This window comes from Chaetodon trifascialis, chromosome 21, assembly GCF_039877785.1.
Source record: "Chaetodon trifascialis isolate fChaTrf1 chromosome 21, fChaTrf1.hap1, whole genome shotgun sequence".
Classification (NCBI taxonomy): domain Eukaryota; kingdom Metazoa; phylum Chordata; class Actinopteri; order Chaetodontiformes; family Chaetodontidae; genus Chaetodon; species Chaetodon trifascialis.
The window spans coordinates 19,276,371-19,295,250 of NC_092076.1; the positions used below are offsets into that span (position 1 = coordinate 19,276,371).

At 41.0% G+C, this 18,880-nt stretch overlaps 1 protein-coding gene across 1 annotated transcript in view; it reads left to right on the plus strand.

Annotated features, from left to right (window-relative positions):
- Positions 1-2,029: 2,029 nt before the first annotated feature.
- Positions 2,030-18,880, plus strand: part of LOC139349972 (ras-associating and dilute domain-containing protein-like) — a gene marked incomplete at its 5' end in the record, with an annotated part of 39,027 nt that continues 22,176 nt past the window's right edge. Inside the window, 12 exons of the mRNA XM_070991058.1 lie at positions 2,030-2,078; positions 2,570-2,767; positions 3,362-3,536; positions 5,265-5,497; positions 6,475-6,935; positions 9,830-10,126; positions 10,263-10,676; positions 11,032-11,069; positions 11,156-11,382; positions 11,773-11,885; positions 16,584-16,839; positions 17,635-17,807. Coding sequence (XP_070847159.1) covers positions 2,030-2,078; positions 2,570-2,767; positions 3,362-3,536; positions 5,265-5,497; positions 6,475-6,935; positions 9,830-10,126; positions 10,263-10,676; positions 11,032-11,069; positions 11,156-11,382; positions 11,773-11,885; positions 16,584-16,839; positions 17,635-17,807 — 2,634 coding nt within the window. The remainder of the gene's footprint in view (positions 2,079-2,569; positions 2,768-3,361; positions 3,537-5,264; positions 5,498-6,474; positions 6,936-9,829; positions 10,127-10,262; positions 10,677-11,031; positions 11,070-11,155; positions 11,383-11,772; positions 11,886-16,583; positions 16,840-17,634; positions 17,808-18,880) is intronic.

Below are 18,880 nucleotides of genomic sequence, written 5' to 3' on the forward strand. Positions count from 1 at the left end.
TTATCAGGAGGGGGATGCTTGATAAAAGCTTATCTTGTTTTATGTTTATCTTGTTTTTCCAATGTGTCATGGGAACTGTTGGATCCAGCTTTTTTGGATATATGAGCAGTCAAGCTCAGGGCATCTGGGCCTTGGCTGCATCAATCTAAACCATTTGTTTTCTTTTAATTTTTTTCTAATGTGTCCAGGTTTTACTGTGGAGTAGTGTTATTTCTATTGAGAGTTTTTCATATATTTTGCACGTGGTCTACCTAATATGGAATGTAGCCACGAGATAAATGGAACAAAAATACTCAGTTGAGTACATGTACATCGTCACACACCTCTGGAGTTCAGGATTTCTGGCAGGAGCAGGTGCACTGACTTGATTGTTTGTACTGATGTTAGTACGATTAGAGAAGAGCTGTAATGTTGCAGCTTTGTTATTATCAGGGGCAATAAAAACGCCTACAGTGAGGTCAGCCATATGTGACCATATAATCCCATAATGTAATACAGTAAGGATCGTGTTTTAGGCTACACAAATGATGTAATCTCAACTGTGATCTGTGCGCAGCCAGAAGATGGAGTCATGAACGCACAAATTTTGCCTCTTTGGTTCATTCGGTTCATGGTGCAAGGGAGGACCGTTTCAGTTGAGCTGACTAGCGCGCCACAAACCCCACAATTTTTATTTAAGGGTCCTCCTCAATGAGAGCGCTATAAAATATTAGATAACTGGCTTTAAAATAAAACACCTCTGAAACGTATCTGAAACACGCTTTTATTTTGAAAGTTTTCGTATAGGTGGGCGGGAGAGTGCGCTTACTTGGCATCTCCGAGCATTTGCGCTGTCGACTCACATCTGGAGAGCGGGTTCATCCTGAATTTGAAACAAACTGACTCATCCAGCAGCGCGCACAATTGATTAGATTATAAAAGCAGTGTTCAGGTTTGTCCACGCTCTGACCTGTTACCAATTGTATTTCACTCATCTAATGTGTCAGCGTCCCAGAAACACTGCGGAAAGAAGCTGCAACTCGAACCGCCGTCGCCAGACTGAACAACCCGACTGCAGCAGTTCCAACAGCTGGATAAGGGCTGGAAACATCTGCAGCGCTTGCTCGGGAGTGCGTAACATGAAGCAGCAGCGGAATGGCTTTGCGCCGCTTGTCCTCGTGAATGAAGTAAACCAGTCTGCGCGCATCACAGGCTGATGGGACTTTTTGGCTGGATTTAACAGTGTCTGCAACAGTTTAACTCGTGCAGGAATTCCGAGTACCAATCAGGCAGGAATGAATCAGATGAAACTTTCCTCTGAGGAGTTGCGCTCTCTTCCACCAAGACCACCGAATTTACCCGCAGCGTCACCAAAGAGACGGTTTGTCAGGTTGGGAAGGAAGACAAGTGATGACTCTCAGCAGTGAGTATATCGGCTAGGCGACAAACAGACGTGACACTTTCTGCAAATGAGTTCTAGGAGAGATATGGGTGACTTTGTCTCTTTTTTGTCACTTATTTGCTTTTCATTCATAGAGTGTGTTCTCTTCTTCTTATGCTCTTAAAAATTCATTGAGAAACACCAATCAGTCTGCTAGTCCTCTATTTTGAAGTTCCTCACACAGTTAAGAGCGTTATTTGACCGACAGCTGATGAAAAAAAAAACAAAAAAAAAAAAACAGGAAAGCTCAAACTCTGAATTCATAAAGCTACATTTGTAGTCATTTTTTTTAAATAAATGCACATTTTTTCAACAACCACATATAACAAAAAAAAAAAAAAAATCACATGAAGTACTTGAGTTCTTGTGAGCCACTAAATACAGCTGTGTGATCAATTAAATCTTCTTATGTGCCATCAGATTCCTGATGCACTGTTGTCCCACCACAGACTTTAACCAGTTACACTAATATTATTCATCAAAAACCTCTTTTATCCAAGTGGTGGTGTAACTGCTGTCAACCTTTGAACCATAGTGATAAGAAGCTTATAGGCTTGCTCAAAGGCAAAACAATACCTCATTATTCTATTAATGAACTGAGGGAGCTGAGGGAGGCATGGTGACGGAGACTGGACAGCACTGTGCTGGGGACAGACGTGTATGTATATGCTGTAACACATGGTGATAGAACTTTGTGATGTAGGTCTTTGGGAGCAATCCTTATTTACATGTATGTATATTGTGAATGTTTTGTGCACATTTTCTGCTACTTGTGATACTTTTTACCCTTCTACTGGATAATTTCTTTTCTCTTGTTACCATTATTATGTCTTGTTTGTCCCTTCACTTTATGCTTTGCTGATGTATTAACTGTAGTTCTTAATTCTGTTCTTCCATCTTCTGTTTTTCCCTTTTGTAATAATTCAGCTCTCTTTTCACTTAGTATATGTCCTTCCCCCATCTCTCGCTTAACGTGATGGTGGTGAGAAACTCTGTTGGGCCCTATTGCAAACCCCTCTTCCTTCCTTCGGAGGTGAAGGTTCAGATCAGTTAGGGATTCAGAGTCTTGCTCAAGGACACTTCTTCAGGACAGGACTAGATTGAGGCCTCTCCTCAGGACCCATGCTTCTCCTTTGTTCATCAGATCAGCTTCATCCTCTGGAAGTTCATCTGCCGACAAGTCAGCCGAGGGCGTGGCCATCAGACAGCCCAGCAAGAGCCGCATACGCCGCCATACCAACCGTCTGTCAGGTGTCTTCCTCCGTGGCCCCGCTTCCAACTCAGGCTCCATGGCACTGACAGCAGGCATCAGGTCCTCACTGTCCGTCCAAGCCAGGAAGGGAAGCAGTACGTCACAGTGGCTTTCCATTCTCCATGCATGTTTGTCTTGGGATTCTGTTGTCAGTGGAAGATTTAGATACAAGGTTGCTGTTGCTACGCGTAGCATTTTATCATTGATAAATCATTGCTGCATTCATTTTGAGATATTTCTTTAAAGGAGCCACCAGTTGTACACATATAGGTCAGCTGACTATTGGGAGCAGTCTGTGAAAATATTTGAAAAGTTGTAAAAGTCGTCATCTCATTGTCGCTTGTGATGATGGACACTGGACAATGAAAAACTGACAATACAAATATCAATAAACATATTTAAACAGCTGGAATTTTAAATGTGTTTTTGAATGACCTTACTCCATAAGATAAATGGAGGAATCAGCTCAGCTGACCTTGGTAAGCACACATGTAAAACATGTAATTATTTCTTGCTAGCACAGGCCATCGGTTTATTAGACACAACATAGTGCACTGCAAAGATTGATGTGATGAAGTGCTTTTGATTCCTGTTGGGTTTATGCTACAGTAACTGTCTATCTGCCATCAATGCTAATGAACCACAACTGAGACCTGGCTTTAAAACTTCTTTCCTTTGTTGTCATGCAGTGATCTCTGCAGATGTTTTAAGAGCGGATGACCCAGCTGAGCTGTCCAATCAGATAACTGCTCCAGGAATCCTGAAGATCTTTGGAAATGAAATCTGTGAGGGGGCTCACTATAAGAGTGTCCTGGCCACCACACACTCAAGTGCAAAAGAGCTAGTCAAAGAGGCCCTTGAACGGTAAGGCCATGTGTTATCTGTGCATGTGTGTGTCTGCCTGCCATATGTGACTGCTTTATACATGTGTCTACACAGAGTGAGTTACATTAGGTTCATCCACATGCTTCCTCTGCTGTAAGATACCTTTGTGCTACATCATTTGTATATAAAAGCAGTCACAACAATCCTAGATACACAAAAGTTTGGCTGTTGATGAAAGGAGAGCAAGGTCATGTTTTTGTCATTAGAAAATTTCAGATGAACAAAGTCGTCTTGATCCGTTGTTCTGTTTATTCTAATCGCAGCAGTGCACACTGTGTGTGAATGTGCCAAATAGTTCATTTAGAAGTTCTGAAAAGGTCTAGAGCAAACCACAGACCAGCGTGAAAGACAGCCAGAGTTGGCCAGGGCTCTGAGACAGCCTCTGTGGAGAGTGAATGTTGGTCAGTCTTTGCTTTTGTTTCAGCCAAAAACATAATGGAATGATTAATACAAGGGGTATTCAGCTTGTAGAGGAAAGAGTAAATCATTTTTCTTTTCCCTCAGTGAAAATTCACCCTGTAGGAGTGACATTTAGCTGCATTATCTCTGCTGATGGTTTGTAAATACATTAAGCACATGGCAACTTTATGACTTTTGATAAGCTCAGTTCTGTACTGCATGCAGGTTTACTGATATATCCATGACAAGGTGGTACTTTGATAAGTTTGGAGAAACAGCTAAGAACAACCCTGTATGAGTCAGCACATCTAAATGTTTGCATATTGAAGTGTCTTTCATTAAAGCTGCTCTAATCAGTACTTTCAGACTGATAAAAGATCAAATGATTATGTATAATATGAAAGGATTCATGTGCAGTCCCACAGATGATCAGCTGACTCTGCATTTCCCCTCCGCTCTATGGAGCATTTTACATATTTGAGCTCATTCTTTTGGTTTTACAGCCAACAACTTCACTCTTTTGTTAACTCTCATCGCTCTCATTTCTAGCTGCAGAGGGCAGCTCTTTTTTGTTTGCAGAAAAGCTCTGAGAAATTTACTGTACACTACCTGCCTAGCACCTGATAGCAAACAGAAAAATGCTCACAACTAGCTGGAGAATATCACTGCTATAAAGAGCCAGACATCCTCTGAGGAGTTGGTTAAGACCAAACTAGAGTTAGAAGTAGAGTGAATATTGGACAAATACAAATAGGGTTAGCATTAGCTAACATCCGTTATTGGTCTTAACAGACCAACTATGAAGTAGCAGCAAAACCCCTGAGCAAGGTTGCTTTTTCCAGTTTGTAAGAGGACCAACGTGTCCATTTTTTCCTTGCAAAATTACAGTCTTCCTTTGCAGCCCCTACACGTTGAATTGTTATGTAATTATAGCTGCTTTCAAATTATTCAAAATGATGGTGTATGTTTTTGTTCAGGGGAAAATAAAACAATGTTGGTGAAAATTGGTTTCTCCTATGCTGCTTTCATGTGATTCAGTCCAACACTGTGCATGGGATGCTTTATAAAGTACATTGCTGTTTACCAGAGTGTGTTTTCTGATACAATTAGGAGTTGCTGAAGTTTGAAATGTTAAAATCCTAAACATAGGGGCTTTATGTAGAGTAGAGACTGTCATCAAATGTGATTTACAAAACAAGAATCCAGAAGGTTCCGAAAGTACACTAACACTTTTGGAGGGCTAAATTAATTTTGTCCTCTTAGTTTAATCATTGTGCTGATTATATTTAACCTGACTATGTCCTCTAGGTATGGCCTGGGCAAGGAGAAGGCTGAGTCCTATGTTCTCTGTGACACCATCGGCTTCACTGGCAATCATCAGTGGAGGACAGAGGGGTTCAGAGTCGTGGGTGACAACGAGAAGCCCCTCCTCCTGCAGTCACTATGGAAACCCAGAGAAGGCCTGGCAAGGAGGTTTGAAATCCAAAAGAGAAGTCTGATAGAGGAGAAGACATCCAAAGACAAAGACACCATTACTGCCGGTACAGTGTAGCCTCAGGGTGCTTTAGGGACTGATCATTTCACAGCACACCACATTCTAACTTGGGGTGTCTGCATATCATGGAGTAAAAGGGGTTTTTTTACCATTAAATAAAGCATTGTCAGTATTAAATCCAGTTTTAGAGTTCTCACAGTAAAAATGTGGTTTGTTGGCACACTATTTTTCCAGTGAAAACCAGCCAAGCCACACAGACCAAACTATATTTTAATAGGTCTACAATTTTTTTTCTTTCTTTTCAATATCTGGTACAACTTTGCACTTAGTATTTTTTATTCTTGAAAGAATCTTTGAATTTAATGAACATTGGAGACACCCTTTGATTTAATGAAACTTCTTCCAGTGTTACGCCCTTTCTTTAACACTTAACTGTTTTAACATAATGCTATAAAATCTTTACACAGCAAAATATCGTATCCACTGATATTTACAAAGCATGATGCAGCAGAAAAATACCCAGAACTTTCCATAGATGCTGGACACAAACGCTTTATGGCACTGTAAATGTGCAGGGTGGACCGCTTTCTGTCATTTCTTCTGTCATTTATTCTGGTTGACACAGCTGTGGTCATGGTGTAAGAGTGCGTCCTGTTTTGTGTTTGTGACGCAGCTTGTGATAGTCTAGTCTATCAGTGTCAGCCTGTGGATGCCTGCTGCGTGGGTGAACTGTTTTTCATTTCCATGAGCTCTGCCTTTCTTTCCACTGAGGTCTGCTTCCTGTATGGGGCTTCTCTGTGTTGACTCTGGCATAAACACACCATGTACAAATGACTGAACATACACAGGCTCACAGACACACAGCACACACACATCTCACCTTGCTTGGATGGGTGTTGCCCTATCACTACATTCCATTACCCCTGTACCTAAATGTATTTATATAGCAGCTCAGTTTGCACACATTTTAACAGCAATGTTCAGTCTCATTCCCAACAGTGTTTTTTGTTTATACCCTGTTAGGTATCAATGCCCAGGCTCGAAAGCTACAGAAGAGCCGCTCCAGAGTGACCTCCACCCTCATAGAGAGGACCATGGGGCGAAGCCACAAACTGTGGAGGAGCAAAAGCGAGATGGACCTCTTAGATTCTGATACACAGACAACACAGGACACAGATCATGATAAATGTCATATGGATCGAAGAGAGAGCCTGAATCAAACTTCATTGGAGAGTTATGAGCCTCCAAAAACAAGCCCAGAACAGAATCCCATTCACAGCCTTGAAGTTCCCTCCAAGGGGGCCAGTGGGTCGCGGGCCAAAACAGAGACCCTCTGTCCATCGAGGCCGAGAGGCGAGTGGGAAGGAGAGGAGTCAGAGAGGGAGGAGACGGAGAGCAGCGATGACAACACCACACAGTACTCCATTCACCCTCCTCATGACTGTCCATACCTGCTGCTGCTGCAGGGCTGCAGCCTCACACAGGTATCTTATTCAGACACACACCCAATAGAACTGATATAGGATGGTTACATCATCCCTGAGGGTTTCTGAGTTCAATAAAATTAAGAAAAGTATTTAAAGAAATAATTGAAATGGGAACAGAATAGGGAAAGACACCAGCAGCACCTTCCACACAGCTCTATGGGCTGTTCGCTAACACGTCCCCTGAAAGGCAATTGTCCAGTTATAGTTTAGCAACCATAGCAAGATTCTTAGGCCTGTCAAGCATGATTGCTTACCTGTGTTGAAGTGTTATGCATGGGACTGTAGTAAGAGATTTTTGGCTTTTCCAAAACCAAAAGCATAAGGGCGAAAGTGCAGGTATTGGGTTAAAGAGTGTATTTACCTGCAAACGTTAGCATGTCCTGCTAACTACCTTACAAACTGCAGAGGTAATGGAGTGTTAATTCCAAGGCATAAAAGTACATCATTAACTAATTCCACATTAGTTTGTATGGATAGAGGTTACGTTTTTTTAAAAAGCCCCATTCACGACAAGCAAGAGCAGCATATTCACAGTGTAGTCTGTCCTCACTGTCTGGAGGGATGGACGCTACAGGCCAATGTTAAAAGCTCTGTCCTGCTCTTTTCACATTTGGGAAGTTCACACTCCAGCAACCCCAGCCAACATTTCCTGACATAGTATTATGTTTGCCAAACACATTAGATAGTCCTAGTCCTAAAAGCCTTTTCTGTTGTAGCATTAAGAGTGAAAAATACTGTTTGAAAATACAAACAGGTAAGCGAAGCACTATACAGGGATGTTAGAAGTTAAATATGTTGTCTTACATTTTTCCTTTGCATACTCATACTGACTAGCTATACACTGCAAGTGGTGTTCTTTATTTCTACATCTTCTACATCGATGCTCAGCCTCTCACACAACTTATTCATGTGCACGCAAACCAATTTTACAGAACAAAATGTTCACATGTCCATTGTCTTACATTAAAATCAATCAGTGGAGAAACTGCTGTGTTATGTCCTTTACTCACTGGAAAAAACTTCAGAGCTACAGCTCTAACAGCATGTTTTCTCAGTGTAAAGAGAGAGGCAGAGGGGAGAATCATCATGCGGAAAGGCAGCAAACTGTATGTAGAAAAACTGTGTGTCAAAACACTGATCAGGAAACAGAAAAGAAGCACTGCTTCCTGGCTGATTATACACAGTTTCAACTGTGGCACACACAGAGGATAATCCTCACACACTGTTGTGATTTTGACTCTGCGTCACAGTTGTTTTCCCCAAAGACCCTTCCTAAGAGTATAATCATCTGTCACAAGAAATGCTATTATGAATCAGGTTTAGGAAGTTTATGTGAGAATTAATTCAGCTGATTAAATCTGTTGCGTCGGAAAAGACAGGCATCACAAGGGGAATGTCAAACTTAATAATCCCTGCACATTGTGCTTGCCACTCACTGTGGTTAATAAAATGTTGTTTGCCTAATCAGGTTCGGATCAAGACTATAATTCTAATACCTTCACATGATCAGACTTTCCCTCACTAAGAGAGACTGTTATGTAGCCGTTGTTGGAAGTAATAAAAGTCTATTTACCAAATGAAATCTCTAATTTCCTACTCTGTCACAGACTGATGTCAGAAAATAGCAATTCACTCTCAGTTCAAGTTTTATACATTTGTTGTTCCCATGGAGCAGAGCTGTCCATGTCTTTCAAGACCAAAATACCCAAAAACCCACTGATTCATTTGGTGGCTGAAGTACTTGAGTCCTTTAGTTTAGAGCAATACCACAATTTAACAATATTCCATTACATGTGAAAGTCCTGCATTTCAAAATTTACTTAAGCACATGTAATTGTTTTCACCAAAATATATGTAAATACTGAAGTGAAAGCACTCATTATGAGGTTTGCACTTTTTACAATCTTTATTCCTACATACTGTGTGTTATATTATTACATTCATGAACATGAACGTGAGCAGCTGGTTGAGGTGAAATTATTTTTATCAAATCTATAACTATGCATCATATTTTATAGACCAATGATGTTGAGTGTAAAGTCATGACATGCAAATAAAATAGCTATGCCTAAACAAATTTAATGAAGTAAAAAGTATATTTACTTCTGACATAAAGTGGAGAAGAAATTTAAAGTAACTAATAATCACTTAAGATTCCTCAAAACTGTAGTTAAAACTGCACTTATCAATAAGAAATATTGACATTTAAAAATATGTATATAACCAATGTGTCAAATGATCAATAATGGAAGAAGTGTTCAGGTCCTGAACTTCAGTAAAAATATTAATAACAAACTGAAAAAATACTAAAAATGTTATTTACAGAAAAGTATGGAAGTGTAATCAATGAACTGTGCACAAAGTATTAAAAAAAAAGTACTCAAACTGCGACTAATGACTGTTTTCATTATGGATTAATCTGCTAATGATTTTTTTTTCCATTAATCAATTGATGTGTGATTGTTTGAGTTGTAAAAAAAAAAAATTTAAATAGTCACAAATTTCATCCAGATTCCCCAGAGGCTACCAGCTGGGTGATTTAACTTATGACAAAACATAATATTTCATAAACTCTTTCTGTGTTTTGTATGTACAAATCTTAATTTGTGAAGTTGCAACTAGTTACTAAAGCTGATAAATGCAGTGGTAGATAAAAGTACAGTATTTCCCTCTGTAATGTAGTGGAGGTGGTGAACATAGAGCATTTACCAGCTGAAATGCCTTCTAAAAGGACAGGGAATATTGGACTCAGGTGACCAGAATCTTCAAAAGATGATCAACAGATGTTACAGTGTTGTACACAATGAGTTTGAGATTAAATCAAAAAGAATGGAGACTATCCATTTTTTTTGCTGTATGATGTATGGTAACTTGTCATTTTCCACACTCAGGATTTTGTCATTTACCTACTTGCTGGATCAAACATTGTATTGGGTCGCCAAATTGATCACGAAGACGGGTCAAAGCCTGACATCCTTCTCTTTGCCACTGACATCTTTCCGAGACACTGCCGTTTCCATCGGCACAGCGCGGGAAGCCCCACCATGCTCTGTCCTTGTCAGGACGCTGTGGTGACAAGGAACGGCAAAGTGCTGAGAACAGAAGTGCAGCTTGACCCTGGTGATGTCATCGGGTTGGGACAGCGCTACCTGTTTCTCTTCAAGGATCCCTTAGCTGTGGTAAATAAGGTAAGAGTGAGATACAGGAGAGACAAAGTATTAACCATGTTTTTTATATCTGGAAAGATCCTTGAATGAAAACATAAACATAGTGTATATATATAAATAATGTTTCATGGCACTTGTTTCTTTCTTGGAAATGAAGGATGTGGACACTGCTGCTCCTGAACCCAGCACAACTGCTATCCCCTGGATTCTGGGTCATACCTCTTCTGACTCTACAACAAGCCCTACTGGAGAAATGATCCTCTGCAACACCTGTATCACAGCCTGCACTGACCTACAGGGCTCAAACAGCAAGCTGTCCCAACACACAGGCTTTCCCTTTTTAATATCACCCAACAGCCACAGCCTGATTCTGAAATATGAGAGTGAGGATGAGGATTGCATTGTCAAGAAGATCATTGCTCCCGGAGATAGCAGCACCAAAGACAGACCACCACTGACTGTTGCATTTTTGCTGTGCCTGTGTATTCAGTATTCGTCCACATGTCGTCATACCTCAGACCTGCGCAGGCTGTTGCTGCTTATTGCAGGTGGCGTTCAGAGTGCTATATGGGTGAGTTGTGGGAAGAAACATTTAACATGTCATTTTCACAGCAGAGCTAATCTCTATGAACTGATATCTGCACTTGAATGCAGAATCTGTAGACAAAGATTTTGGTATCAGAAGCATTCTGTCTTCCATTTGTAGTCCAAGAAGTATTGACCAATTCAGTTTGGATGGGCTTTGGTTGCATGCAAATAAACAGTCTTTGGAGTGCAAAAGTGGCGAAATGCACCGGCTAAAACGCAATCTCACAACCTGCCTAACTTTTGTTACCTTTTAATTACCTTTTTTTAACATTTAAGTGTAATATTATCACTGCAGCTCAATGTTCTCATTTCAGAGTTTTTTTTTTGTTGTCATGCAGGAGCACACTAAGGACCTAGCTGCAGTTCAACCTGAAGTGTAAGCACGCTTCACTATTTTTTACCAGCAGCCGATAATATTACAGTTCAAAGACTAAACTGCAGATCTTTTCTCATGTATTGCAGTGTCAGTGGTCAAGGCTCAAACCCGGAGGACCTCCAGGCTCTAAGCCTGCATGCAGTGATCTCAGGATTGTGCCCCCTGGTGGTGTGGATGTCCAACAGTCTGGAGCTGCTGCAGTTTATACAGTTCCAGCTGCCTCTTATTTTGGAGTGGAGAACCCGAAAAGAGAGGGGACAGGATGATGAAGAAGAAAGGGACAGTGAGGAGAACATGGAGGTGGAAAACTTGGGTTAGTCAACTTCTGAACTTCAAATCAGATACAATGATCATGTGACCATGTGAAAAATTAGAGCTGCATGAAGTCAGACTTTGAGGTGATATGTTTCCCGTCTTGTAAGCAAGAGGTAGCAGGTTGAAAGTTAACGGCTTAATGCAAAAATGTTTCCTACTCAGTGGAACATTTTGTCTTCATCTTCAGCTCCTTGAACTGCTATTAAAGGACAGTTAACTGATGACATGTTAGGACATTTCTTGGTAAAGAAGACAGGCGCACCACAGTTTATTGCTCTATCTCCCTGACAAAAAGTTTGAAGTTGCAAAGTGAAACTAAAACATTCAGAATCTCACTGGAACATAACTACACCCGTATCATTTCTAGATTTGTGTTTGTGATTTTCAGCCCTGTTGGAGCTACATCTCTCCTGTGTCCGTTCAGCAAGCGAGGAGACAATGGCTGTCCTGGAGGAGGTCATCATGCTCGCCTTCCAGCAGTGTGTGTACTACATCACCAAGGTGAGAAGAGGACCAAGCACATTTAAATCTAGATAGACCTACCACACTGTACAAAGCTTGTCAAGCTACACTTCTGTGGGAAAAGTAGGTAAGTACTGACTTGAATAGTTTTGCCCTCTGGTGTCTTACATGGGAAACTAAACATTTACCTAAGCCAACAAGACACTTTTCATGGCCAAAGGCGAAGAGTCAAGACGGGCTTGTGTTGCAGCTCCATCTGTTCCTCTCACAGGTGATTATGATGTGTAGTTTAAGAAAGGAAAATAATCAGTGATGGGCTGAGAATAAAGAACCCAGTTAGCCCCTCTGGCAGCTTTCTAATAGACCAACCAATCACACACTGCTGGACCACACTGGGGGCATTATAGAGAGAGACACAGGGCACCATGGGCCTTTGTGTGTGTGTGTGTGTGTGTGTGTGTGTGTGTGTGTGTGTGTGTGTGTGTGTGTGTGTGTGTGTGTGTGTGTGTGTGTGTGTGTGTTGGGGGAGGATGAAGCCAGGGACCTCCAAGGGCTGCCAAGTTTTCCTGTGTAGAACACTTTAAGACAAAGTCATTGAGATAAGATAAGACTTTATTGATCCCACATCAGTGAAATTCAGTCGTTACAGCCAGCAAGTATTAAGTTCTATGCACAATATATACCGTTTATAAAAATACTGTTGCCAATCTTGATAATAAATAGTGTTATTGCACAGTTGAGAGAAATTTGCAAAATGGATAACATGAGAATATATTAGTATTGATAACAGTAGTGCCAATACAAAGTGGATTTATGATGTAGAATTGATAAAGACAGCATCAACACAGTGCTACATTACATGATACTGGAGTTAAACAGTCTGACAGCTGTTGGGATGATCCAGGAACATTTGCTTCATTTACATATGGCTCGTAACAATGGATATTTGATCTTTACATGTAGTGTGAGAGAAGTCGCTCCTGAAACCAAGTGAAAGATCACTCTACGGTTCCCCTCAGTTCTACAGAGTGTTTTAACATTTTTCAGCTCATTGTCTTGGTTTTATGTCCCACAGTGTTACTTGTTTGATTGCTCTCTCTTTTCCAGATGCAACAGGCAGTTGATTTTAGTCAAAAACCTCTAAACATTGATTGTACGTAGTTTGTATCAAACTGTATTCTCACAAAATGTTACTTGGAAAAAGAGAAAGTGGTATTTCATCACAGCCACAGTATTCAGATGTGTGCAGTTTCACTGAAGCGCCACACCCAATACATGGAATTGTGCCGGGAAAGTTTCAGACAAATTTCCAGTTGAGCTGTGTGGGTGTGGGTAAAATACTATCCAATATATACTAATTGAGGAAATTGGTCTCTTTATGTTCATACAGTGACATCTGACTTACTCCTTTTTTCCTCCAGTATCTGAACTAGAAATCATACCTGATAGCTGAGCTGCATGTCCAGTTGGATTCTCCTCAGCTTCAATGAACTGAATGCTCTAAACCAGCAAGGCCCAAAGCCAAGGAAAGGAAGCCATGTCAAGTATTGAGCCACATCAGAGATAGCATTAGCACAGTGCTGGTCCAACATGCGCTTAGCAGCAGCCAAGCCAGGGTCTCACATGTCCTGCCAGTTGGAATTCAGATGGATTTGGTGCCTGATGTACCTGGTTTCAGGCATCTTCTATGTCATTTTCCCTACAGGAAAAAAGGCAGTGAGGTGACATTGTATCTTTAAAGAGGAAACTATAGATTTCCTCAATAGTTTTAGCCAGCACATTTTTTGCTCAGTGCGGGAGGATGTGGTTATCACACTACCTGCCTCACACAGCATTTTTTCTTTCAGCAAGTCAACCTGATGAACCAAATGGCTTCCAGATGTGCTTTGTCAATATGTACAGAATTAATTTGTGTTCAACTCTACTAAATGTCATAATGGGTGTAGTAATTTAGACCCAGAAGCAAAATGAGGGATAGTGGATCAATGTACACTTTATTGAACAATATATTAAAGTCAACAGGAGAGCTGAGCCGGATGGCCAGTGGAAAGTGGCAGACAGTTACAGAACAGCGTGTTTAGGCAGAGAGAGTTGGCTGGTTTACGGCAGGAGATCCATGTGATGAACGGCTCAGGGTTTTCTAGGACGAGGAGACAGCACAGGTATGAGATCAGGAGAAACAATCATCAGACAAAAATCACTAGTAAGCAAAAACGAGAACTAGGTAAGAGAGGAGACCAAGACCAAAGTGAGTAACAGACAATCTGACTGAAGTGAAGAGCTTGTTTTATATACAGCAGGAGATGATTTAAGTTAGCTAATTTTGCAACTAGAGCACCTAGAGGTAACCCACACAGGGAAAGCATGCAAACTCCACACAGAAAGTCTGTGAATTGACAGTGCTAACCACTGAGCCACCATACTGCCCACTGCCATTTCTGAATTTTGTTGATGACATGATGTTCTGAAAATCATAAAATTATTCAAATTGGGTTTCATTGTTTTTGGATTTTTTTGGTGTTATTTGAATATGTATACGCAGAAATTCTGGTTCTGGCTTATATAAATTAATTGTGCCTGTGGTCTGGGCGTAGCTGTATGCAGGACAAAGTAGTAACAGCACTGAGCAGCCACAGTAGCAGCTCTGAGAGACTGTACTCAGGCACAGTGAGTTAAATACTTTGAGCTAAATACTAACATTCTTACAGTAACATGCTGAATATTAAGTGTGATGTTTACCACATTCATCACCTTATACTAGAAGTGAAGTGTTTATGGCTGTTCTGAACTGCCACACACCTCACAGAGTGAAAAACTGACTGTCACAGACAAAGGAGAAGACATGATGTTGTTTGAACACTGAGAGAACAATGCTCATTTTCAGACACTGTCATTCATAAGGTTGCACTTAGTTGTTCACATGTTCACAAAGTCACAGAAATAATTGTGTCAAGAACGAAAGAAGTTCAAACCCTGGCTCCTTCACCGCTGCAGAGATGGCCAATCACAGTGTGAAGTGGGTGTAAATGTCAGATTGTTTTGATTGCTTTGGAAAGTAGTTAAAAAGGGAATGAAATTAGTTTTGCAGGTATTTGGTCATAAAACAAGGCACAGGGCAAATGAAAATGAATGTGAAATCTGAAATCCATCCAGTAAGTTGAGTTATTTCAGTCTTGAGCAAGGTGGTAGACTATCTTACTGAAACATGGATAGTGGCATTGCCATCTCGAAAGCCTCAGCTATAGACTGTATTACTGTATATGGTAGTTTTCCTGTTGTTTAGTCATTCAGTGTGGATTGAGATTTTCACATTTAACTGGCCTAGCGTGGACCTAGTCTCAGTTTTTCTTGGTCTTAATCTTAATCACTTAATCCAGGTGTGTCGTGTCATCCATCATGACTGTCATTTCACAGCAAACTCCATGCACACCTTTGACTCACAGACCAGAATTCACGAGGAATGTGGTCACCAATGTCAAGCTGAGTAGCAGGTAGAATGATTTACTCTACTATCTATCATTTCCCTTTCCTGGTGCACTGAGTTGACATAGTGCTTATGTCAGTGGTTCACTACAGCAAAGCATGTCTGACAAAGGATTCAGTTTGTGAAGGGCAGATTTTAACGTTCCAGGTTGTGAACAAGGCAGACTGAGCTGATTTTTTTTTTTTTTTTTTACCTCCCATCCAACTAGACAGAAAGTGGCATTAACCCCACTATGTTCAGAGTAAAATCCAAACATTTTCTAAAATCTCTGTTTATTTTGGGGTACTTCATGCTCGTCCATCTGATGTAAGGGAAATTGTTGCAGGATGGAAAACAAAAGACGCCAATGGTGAGTTAAGTACAGACGCACTTTAAAGGGCTTGTGGCCAGACTGTGTGTTTACTTGTCCATCAAGTGCAATGAATGCACAAAATAAGCAGACAAGACAGAATACACAATTTTTAACTCTTGTATAATACATGCCATGGATGCATGTGGTAATGACAGAATGAATGAATCCTCTCTGGCTTGGCCCTGCTGAGCGACATTTTCCACCCAGAAACACAGCAGAATTTTTGGCTTAATGTTCACCCATTTCCTTTGTCTCGTGTGTGATGGGAGCCGTGGCTGTTATGTTCTACTGTTCATGTTCAGACTTCCCTGGCTGTAGGCCCTTACAGTAAATGTAAAATGATCTGCTCAGGGTGGATTCCTTCAGAACTCCTCAGTCAGCAGGCCTGTTGCAGTGCCATGCCAAGCCCACATGAGCCATATTCAGCTTTTTAGGAATGTGGATCTATGGCTGGCGCTAAGCTTGGTGGGTGTAAGAGTGAGACTGGGGGGGAAAGGGGATGTCTGTGTACAATTAGCCCGAACAAAGCCATCGTTGTCAGTGCTTGCTCTGAAGAGCAGCAGGGACCTTTGGCTGAAATGGAGGAAATGTTACAAACCCTCTTCTTTCTGCTGATTTCTCCTCCTGATCTTATATCATATATCATTGTATGTTGTAGTGTTGTAGTGTGAGAAACAGAGACAGACGTGCAGAGGCAAGATGGGTGGTCTGAAATCTGGGTTAGAGGGTTACATGGTTTAGTTTATCCCAACGATCAGAACATCCACCACATAACGTTAACTTTTCCAACCTCAATTGACCCACAGGAATTGTCAACAATCTGCAGTTGCACATGGATGAGTGAGTTGCTCTCATGCTGAACTGCGCAGTTCTCTTTATTCAACCAATTATTTCTTATCAGGTCCTCTATCCCATCCTTCCGGACCTTCTGGACTGCAACCCATTCAGGGAGAGTACTGACCTGCAGCTGACTGCTCGTGTCCTGGGTAGCGGTGGACTACAGGTCCCTCGTGAGATACAGCATCTTGTGGAGGTTTTGACCAACACATGGAGACTACTGTCAGACTTTCAGCTCCACCCAGAGATTTCTTCACAGCTCATTGGCTACCTGTTCTACTTCATTAATGCATCACTCTTCAACTCACTCATGGAGAGAGGTACCAATGCATCAGTGACTACATCGAGTACATTTGGGAGCACACAAAGTGCATGATAGATAGATAGATAGATAGATAGATAGATAGATAGATAGATAGATAGATAGATAGATAGATAGATAGATAGATAGATAGATAGATAGATAGATCGGCATGCAGAAAAAAAACGAAGACTGGAATATTTTGGATTTCTCGTGTGTTCAGTCCATCACATGGAAAGAAAAACCATGAAACACCAACAAGTTGAGTTCCCAACCTGTCTGTGGCACTCAGCCCCAACCATATTTTATCATTCTGATGACATAACCCTTTAAAAAAATGCCACAAACAAATAGTAGAAGAAGCACAACTCATTTTTGAGTTTTTTGGGAGGTTTTTTTAGAATTTTTTGGGGGACTCAAACCAGTGATATTGCAATTACATGATCAGTGTCTTATTGTAAGCCCCGTAGCCACCAAGACGCCCCTTGTTGCTATGTTGATGGAGGTCTACGTCACTGAAGAGTAAGTTGGTGACATTCCTTTGGACTTTTGATAGACACAAAATACTTGTTAGTAGGATAGTTTCATTGCTGTTTTTGCATTTTTGACAGGATTCATTTACAACAAGAATAATAAAGAAATGTATACAGATTGTGTGGAATAATGGGGGATGCAAGCACCTCACAGAACCAACACATCTTCCACGTTCACGTGCAGACAAAGAAAAAACAGTTAAAATAGTTAAAACTCAGAAACCTAAGTAAATGAAGAATTAAGTGATGTTAAAAATGACTTTCTCTTGGTGGATACACAGGCTCTGAGCCAGGTTTCTACCAGTGGTCCAGAGGCGTACGGATGCGGGCCAATCTTGACTTGCTCCTGGACTGGGCTCATGCAGCTGGACTGGGAGAACTGGCCTTGGAGCACACACACACCCTCTCATCAGCTATCAATCTGCTAGCTACACCTAGAAAGAATTTACTGCAGGTAAAACACACACACACACACACACACACACACACACACACACACACACACACACACACACACACACACACCACATTCAGCAGAGCTGGATTTATCCAGCTGTAAAATAAGAGAAATAACAGGCTGAGGATTTATGGATATGATTTCTGCAGGGTGGACAAAAAATGATAGTGTGTGTGTGTGTGTGTGTGTGTGTGTGCGTGTGCGTGTGTGTGTGTGTGTGTGTGTGTGTGAGTTGTATAGTTTTATATTCTTATTGTATACAGATTTTATAAAATATGTATGCAAAATCAACTGCTGTCCACTTAAAATAGCCATTAAGTGTGTGCAACCCCAAAACAGACTTCATGCTTCTCAGACAAGACTGACTGACCAAGATTTTAGTCTGAGGTTGCTGATTATTTTAGGAAGGACAATTTCAGGGCTGTGGTATGTTCTAAAACCTGACTGAAATTCCGCCAGGACATTTAGATTTAGACATACTGAATAAAAATCTTGTCATTGGAAGCAAATAATGGCCATAAAAGTTTGACTCTTTTACATGTGAATTTGAGCCATTTGAATACCATCCATCCATTTTCTATTTTCTTATCCCTTTCGGATAAGCGGCATAGTCGACAGCTGACAATCTCAGCTGTCGACGGGCGGGAGGCGGGGTACACCCTGGACCGGTCGCAGGGCAACATATATAGACAAACAACCATTCACACTCACACCTCAATTTAGAGTCACCAATTAACCTAAATGAGCATGTTTTTGGTCTGTGGGAGGAAGCCGGAGTACCCGGAGAGAACCAACAAATGCACGGGAAGAACATGCAAACTTCACACAGAAAGGCCCGACCTGGGAATTGAACTGGCAACCTTCTTGCTGTGAGGCACGCGCGCTACCTGCTGCGCCACCGTGCAGCCCATTTAAATACAGTTTTTGAATATTGGGTAGTTTCTATCTGAATGTGAGATTTATGCTGAAAATATTTTTTTTAAACTGCTCAACTTGAAATTGAGTACCCAAAATTTCAATGAGAAATTCAGATCGGCTTTCAGAGTAATATTATCAGTGCTATGTATTTA